Genomic DNA, 7,963 nt, shown 5'->3' on the forward strand with positions numbered 1-7,963 from the left:
AGTTAATCTGAAATGATATCCACTCTCGATGTGTATTTCAGAAACTAGGTCACTGATAGCTCCTACGTAGGGAATACACTTCATTCCTGTGTTTTATCCATAGGAATAAATACTTCTTAGAACTTCTTGTGACCTTTTCCTCCCTCATATATATGATTTCATAGCTAAATCAATAGTATTAATTCCATACCATGCTTTTACATATTCAGAAATATAGATGTAAGAGAAATATTAAATGTGCAAAATCTCTATATGTACATTACAAAAGACCAGGCATCAGAACTGTCAAGGAAGCTGCTGGGGAGGGGGGGAAAAGTCTTCAATGTCAGAAATTCTGGTCAGATTGGAGCTTTTTCTTGTGGAATTGTAAACAAACTTTTTAAAATGCTGAGCATTTTCTCAGTCCTTTCCAGCCAAGACACTCTCAAACACCTCAAGTCCTGCTTTGAAGTAAACCTGGGCTGAATTAATGCTGTTCAGCACCACGGACAGGACTTCTTGAAGGGCCTCATGTGAGGGGAGTGATTTGCTGTTCTCCCACGCTTCCAGCAGAATGGAAAACTGGCTTGTCTTCTCATCTAGATGGTACAAGATGTTTCTGTAAAAGAAACATGGCATGTGTCGAGGTTTCACGTACAATGCAATTTTCATATCAAATATAATTAATATTTCCAAGAAACAGTAATGAAGACATAGTAAAATAACATCCTTTTCCAACCCTTAGTGAACAGACAAAGATACTGACTAACAAAAGTCTGTATCTTGATGAAAGAAGGAAATAATCACATGCTTCCTAGTAAAAGTACACAACCTTGCCTATGAAGTAGACTAGTTTGGCTGGAGGGAAAATGTTCTTAAAAACCTGTCTTTTATTGTGAATCAGAAAACCCAGCAGTTCAAATCCACCAGCCGCTCTATGGAGCAAAAATGGGCTGTCTCATCCTGTAAAGATTTGCAACCTTGGAAACTGATACTGCATTGCTATGAGTGGAAATTTCCTAGGTGATAGTGTTTAAGTAGTATTAATATATACAGAACAAAACAAATATATTAAAAGACAGCCCAGTGTATCAGAGCAAAATGTAGACTGTGGTATGGGGAAAAGACTCAATTTATTTAACAACTATACGCTAAGTTAAAAAAAAAAAGCAGTTAAGGCATAATCCCTAGACCAGGATATCTCAATCTGTATTCTATTAATATTTAAAGATAACTCAACTCATTGCCATTGAGTCAGAATTGTCCCACAGTTGACCTTCCAGCAAGTACAGCTTTAAATATAAATTATATCTCAACAACAACAAAAAAAACCCAACAAAACCATCCTCACTACTGGCCAATAGGTAACATCACGACAGAGGAGAAAATATTGAGCTGTCAATGAGTTCATCTTACTTGAATCTCCAGTACTAGTAGTCAAAAATTCAAAAGACAAGTTGCACTGGGAAAATCTGCTGTCAGGGACATCTCAAGAGTACTAAAGGGTACCAGTGTCACTTTAAAGATTAAATAAAGTGCACCTGATCCAAACCATGATCTTTTCAAATGTTTGAATTGAATATATGGATCTGGAAGTTGGACAATGATTAAGATGACAGAAGAAGAATCAATGGCTTTGAGTTGTGTTGTTGGAGTACCGAATATCCCATGACCTTTCAAAAGAACAAACAGCTAGGTCTTGGACAGAGTGCCCCTTAGGAGAAAGGATGGCGAAGCCATAGCTCACACAGATTGGGCACGTTGCTAGGAGAGTTTATTCCTTGGAAGGTGACATTGAACTTGGAGAGGTAGAGGGTCAGTGAAGAGTGAAGAGGAAGACCTTAGCAAGATAGAATGATACAATGACTGTGGCAACGGGCTCGTGTGTGTTGGAAACAGTGAAGATGGCTCACGATCGGGCAAGGCTCAGAGCTGTTATTCATAGGGCTGCCATGATTTGTGGTCAAGTCTATGGTCCATAAGAACAATCATAAATCAGATAGGGGAGTGCCAATCTTTCTCCTACAGAACAGTTGATGGATCCAAACCAGCTGCATTTTCGTTGGGAGCACAACTCTTTACCCACTAGGTCACCAGAGCGCCTAGGGTAATCTCTGTTGGAGTGGATTTTATTGCCTGCTGGTTTTCTCTACGTGCCAACAACACCCTTCCTTTCGTTTTGAGAACTAAAAATGTTTTCCAACACTGACCAAATAAAGTTCCTTTTAGAACACAATTGTCTAGACCAAGGAAATTTAATAATTAGTTGCAAATTATCTACTTGGCTAGACATTCATTTACTCATATAAACTAAAGGTGAAAAGCAATTAAAAGTACTATAAAGTCATATAGTAATTAAATATTTAATGATACTAAACCCAGTATTTTTAGGTGATAATGGCATCACAGCACATTTTGTGAAAATGAGCTTATCTTCTAGAAGAAAATACTACAATAGTTAGAGGAGATAGTAAATCTAGGATTTGATTCAAAATAATAAAATAAAGGAGCTAGAGAGAAAAAAGTTTGACCATTATTAACATTTTTTTTAAATTTGGCATGGAATCCACTTCACTACTCTTTATCTTTTGTATATGTCAAACATTTAGAGAAGTGTCTTCTCTAAAGGGTGAGTATAATAGGATGGTGCCTTGTACATCAGCCAAAATGCTCAAAAAGAAGAATTTGGTCCTGAACAAGTCTAAAACAGTGCCCTTTATTCACTCACAAAAGAGTGATTCATTCTCATGACAAAGCTGAGATTATTGCACTTGACATTTTCCAAATTCAAAATTGCTGAAATAGCTAAAATTCCATAATTTTATATTTGAGATATGTAAATAACTGAAATTCAATTGCTCAGTTATCATAGTAAGAATGTAAGTATCTAGTGAGAGCAGAAGAAGGGTTAGTGTTAAGAGAGGAAACAAAAGGGTTTATAATGGTGAATATTTATATTGCCCCTTGAAAAATAAGGATTTGAACGTACAAAAATTACAGAAGTTCAGTGAAGGAAATAAGCTATAAAAAGATGACTTTGTTTTTTTTATTTGTTCTCCATGGAATCAAACAGGTATTTCTGGAGAATCAAAAATGTTCAAGCAGAATGGGCAAGTGTAAGGGAACAGACAATGAAATATGTTGCCTCCATATAAAATGTAAAGAAATGTTTTCTCTTATGGAAATAGGAAGACAGTGAAATATTTTAAGAGAGAAATTGTTTAGATGTTTATTTAAAAAAAGGTGTAGATAACACCCAGAGAACAGATGACCATTTGAGTCAAATGACATGTGACAATGAGAGTGGATTTTTAAAGTGTGGAGTGTATATAGGAAATGAAGAGAGGGAAAGAATGACATCCATAAAGTAAGTTGATTTCTACGTTTCTCTAGAGTTATAGGGTTGCTATGAGTCATAGTTGACTTGCTGGTACCTAACAACACTATTACCTTCGATTTGTTTAACATTCTTGGTCATTGATCCTTTAACATGAATATCCCCCTACTCTAGCCTCGCTTGAATTCACTGTCATAGATGTTTATTATTTGTACTTTGTAGGTTCCCTGGTGGCTCATGATTCATGCTTGACTGCTAACCTATGTTAGCTTTTGCTGCATTTTAATACACCCAGTGATGACATGAAAGAAATGTCTGGTCTTCTGCTTTCAGAAAGACTGCAGCCAAAGAAACTTTATGAAGCCATTCTCTAAATACATAGGGTTGCTAGGAGTTGAAATTTACTTAATGACTATCTTACTGGTTAATGTTAATGGCACTATATGCACTCATACTTAACTCTGCAAGGCATCTTCACACTTCTTCACAAACTTCCAATTGGTCTTACATATATTCACTTCTCTATCTTTTTAGTGTCTTTTCTTCTTCCCTGTGGTGCTCTAATCCTTGTATGATTTAAGGACATATATGGTCTAGTGGTAAGAAGCAGCTCTGCAATCCCGAAGGCATGCAGGTTGAATCCACCAGCTGTTCTGAGGGAGAAGGATGGGCAATCTCCTCTTGAGCCTCTCAAAACCCGCTTGAGGGTCAGCTGTGGATCAAACTTAATGTTATACAACAATAACAACAACATGATCTCATTGCTTAATATTCCAGGAGACAGAACTATGCTCTTTATTGGGTATAATTCAATGCTGTAAACAGAAAGCCTTCAATCATGATGATTTAAATTACTTAAAATTTTATCAGGTTTAAGTCAATGTTGGAAAAATTCAAACTTCCAAAATTCCAAATTTCCAAAATTCAATTCAGATTTTTTTTCATCTTAACCCGACAAACAAGAAAATCATTTGGTAAGTTAATGGTCTTGAGCACCAATGAGCATAGACAAAATGAGTTCTGGGAGGATATGAAGAAAATCGTCCATGAAGAATGCAAAAGATCATTAAAAAGGCTAAAGAAGAAGAAAATACCAAGATGGATGTCAGATGAGACTCTGAGTATTGCATTAGAGCGCCAAGAAGCCAAAGCTAAAGGAAGAAATCAAGAAATCAGAGAGCTGAATAGAAAATGTCAAAAGGTAGCTCGGGACCACAAAGCAAGATACTATAATGAAATGTGCAGAGAGCTGGAGTCAGAAAATCAAAAGGGCCGGATTCACTCAGGGTTTCTTAAGCTGAAGGAGTTGAAAAACAAATTCAAGCCACGGGTGGCAATACTTAAGGATAGTTTGGGTAGAATGTTGAATGATCCAGGATGTATAAAAAAGAAGATGGAAGGAGTACACAGAGTCACTGTATCAGAAGGAATTGGCTGACACAGAGGAACTTCCTGAAATAACATATGAGCAAGAACCTATGGTGATGAAGGACGAAGTACAAGTTGCTATGAAGGAATTGGCAAAAAACAAGGCTTCTGGAGTTGACTGCATACCAATTGATTTATTTCAACAAACAGACACTGCCCTGAATGTGTTCACTAGGTGTGCCAGGAAATCTGGAGGACAGCCAGCTAGCCAACTGACTGGAAGAGATCGATATTTGTTTCCATTCCAAAAAGGCGACCCAACAGAGTGTGGAAACTATCGAACAATATCATTGATATCACATGCAAGCAAGATTCTGCTGAAAATTTTCCAAAAACGTTTGGAACAATATGTCAACAGAGAACTGACAGACGTGCATTTAGAAGAGGTCGTGGTACTAGGGATATTATAGCTAATGTAAGATGGATCTTGGAAGAAAACAAAGAATACCAGAAGAATGTCTATCTGTGCTTCATTGATTATGCAAAGGCTTTTGACTGTGTGGATCACAACAAGCTGTGGCTGACTCTGAAAAGAATGTGAATCCCAGAACATTTGATTGTACTAATACAAAACCTATACTTAGACCAAAAGGCAGTCGTCAGAACAGAGTAGGGAGACACTGGATGGTTCAAAATCAAGAAAGGGGTCTGTCAGGGATGTATGTGTCTCCATACCTTTTCAATCTGTATGCAGAACAGATCATTCAAGACGCTGGCTGTAGGCTGTATGAGGAGGAATGTGGCATCAGAATTGGTGGAAGAGTCGTCAACAACCTGTGTTATGCAGATGACACAACCCTGCTCGCTGAAACTCAGGAGGACCTGAAGTGCTTGCTACAGAAGGTCAAGGATTGCAGTCTTCAATAAGGATTGAAGCTCAATATCAAGAAAACAGAGATTCTCACCACTGGGCCAATTGGCAGCATCAGCAGGGATGGTGAAGAGATTGAGATAGTTAACAGTTTTAGTTTGCTTGGCTCCACAGACAACACTCTTGGTAACAGCAGCCAGGAAATCAGGAGATGAATTGCATTGGTAAAGTCATCTGTGAGGGACCTCTCAAGAGTACTGAAGTGCAACAACGTCATGCTGGAGACTAAGGTGCGCCTGATCCAGGCTATAGTTTTTGCAAATACGTGCTATGCATTGGAGAGTTGGACAGTGAATAGGGATGATAGAGAAATGATGCCTTTAAGTTGTGGTGCAGAGTGTTGAATATACATACCATGGACTGCTAGGAGAACAAACAGGTTTGTCCTGGAGAGGGTGAAGCCAGAATGTTCCCTGGAGTCAAGGATTCTGAAACTTCGTCTGACATACTTTTGGCATGTTGCAAGGAGGGATTGGTCCTTGGAGAGGGACATCATGTTTGGGAGAGTCAAGGGACGGCGCAGGAGAGGAAGACCCTCTATGAGATGGATCAATTTTGTGAGTGGAGTGGAGGGAATGAATGAGACAGTGAGATTGGCACAGGATAGAACAGTGTCTAGGGCTCTTGTACATAGGGTCGCTATGAGTCACAAACGACTTGATGGCACATAACAACAACAACAACAACACATTATTGGGGGTTGTACTGAGAGCAGAGGACCCCAGAACTCAGACATCCTGTCAATTTTGGGTTTTGTTTCCCTCCCAAAATAGATTATTTTAAATAGGACAACAACAACATGGTAATCAAATGGCCTTATTCCTTGTACCTAGATATAGACTTGAAAATGTTTGAATTCAGCAGAACAAACCAAGAAAAAACAGACTTGGTTCAAAATATTGATAGATCCAGTTTTAAACTTAATATTTAGAATCAGCTATTCTCTGGATGTAGGAGGGAGAAAATAACCGAAGTGAGGTAGTAACTGGATCAAACCACTTCTGCTGCTGGAGCCAATCTGTGGACTTAGTCTCAAATCTACTAGCCTAGCTCCCACTGTGGTCACCTGGCCTGGAACATGATCGGTCTATTCCCACACAAACACCTCCTTGAAGCTTCAATTCCACTTGGAAAATATTCCACCAAGGGAACACAGCATTTGCTCAATAAATAAAAGATTCATAATTCAGCAAAGGAAGTGTCTATTCCCTTCAGTCTGAGATAGATATGAGTCTGCTTCCAAAAGCACTCTTTAAAACAGAGAGTTCACTCCTACTCTACCCTAGGTATATACCAAATTAAAGTTTTTAGAAGTGATTCAATACTGCTAAAGTGATAGATACTAATAATATATATGCACACCTCCCATATCAATATAAGAAGTTTGTTAGCACATGGGGTGAGCACTAAACTACTAAATGAAAAGTTGGTGGTTTTAATCCACCAGTACTATATCTGCCAGCAAAAATACCTTCCAGTATTTTCCTATATTTACCTTTGGAAACCTTGTGGTATTTCTGTACTTTGTCACTACGAGTAGGAATTGACTTTCAAGCACACAACAAGAAAACAACACATATTAATACAATTTGTATTTTAACAAGTACAATTCTCTAAGGATATTTAGTATCAAACTTCTTCAAATAGTGAAAATGAGTTTAAAAAACCACAAAACAATCTAATCTTTAAAAAAGTGCTCCCAAATGTTAATTTTAATTTATAATACTAAAATTTCATTAGGAGGGTGATTGCCACAAAAAAACATAAAAGAAACTTTAATTCAAACAAAAGTCACTCCAAAATGAAGATAAAGTTGTCTCACACAGTCAGCTAAAAGACAGCTTTCACAAAATCATCATTTTTTTTCTTCCTAGGTGAGGAGCTAGAGTCACAAAATCAAAAGGGCCGAACTCGTTCAGCATTTCTTAAGCTCAAGGAACTGAAGAGCAAATTCAAACCTCTAGTTGCTACAATCAAGGATGCTTTAGGCAGAATGTTAAATGATCCAGGAGGTATCAAAAGAAGATGGAAGGAATATACTGAGTCATTGTACCAAAAGGAATTGGCAGATACAGAAGAATTTAATGAAATAGCATTTGAGCCAGAACCTATGCTGATGAAGGCAGAAGTTCAAGCTGCTTTGAAGGAAATAGCAAAAAATAAGGTCCCTGGAATAGATGGTATACCAATTGACATATTTCAGCTAACAGATGCTGCCGTGGATATGCTCACCAAGTTGTGCCAAGAAACCTGGAGCACAACCACTTGGCCAACTGACTGGAAGAGGTCTATATTTGTTTCCATCCCAAAGAAGGGCGACCCAACTGAGTGTGGAAACTACAGAACAA

The 7,963-nt window shown here is 37.9% G+C and overlaps 1 protein-coding gene across 1 annotated transcript in view; it reads right to left on the minus strand.

The window, feature by feature from the left end:
* Positions 1-399: 399 nt before the first annotated feature.
* Positions 400-7,963, minus strand: part of NAALADL2 (N-acetylated alpha-linked acidic dipeptidase-like 2) — a 1,157,216-nt gene continuing 1,149,652 nt past the window's right edge. Inside the window, exon 14 of the mRNA XM_006890336.1 lies at positions 400-598. Coding sequence (XP_006890398.1) covers positions 400-598 — 199 coding nt within the window. The remainder of the gene's footprint in view (positions 599-7,963) is intronic.

Source organism: Elephantulus edwardii, unplaced genomic scaffold (assembly GCF_000299155.1).
Source record: "Elephantulus edwardii isolate Elephantulus edwardi_28Jun2011 unplaced genomic scaffold, EleEdw1.0 scaffold00088, whole genome shotgun sequence".
In the NCBI taxonomy this organism is placed as follows: Eukaryota; Metazoa; Chordata; class Mammalia; order Macroscelidea; family Macroscelididae; genus Elephantulus; species Elephantulus edwardii.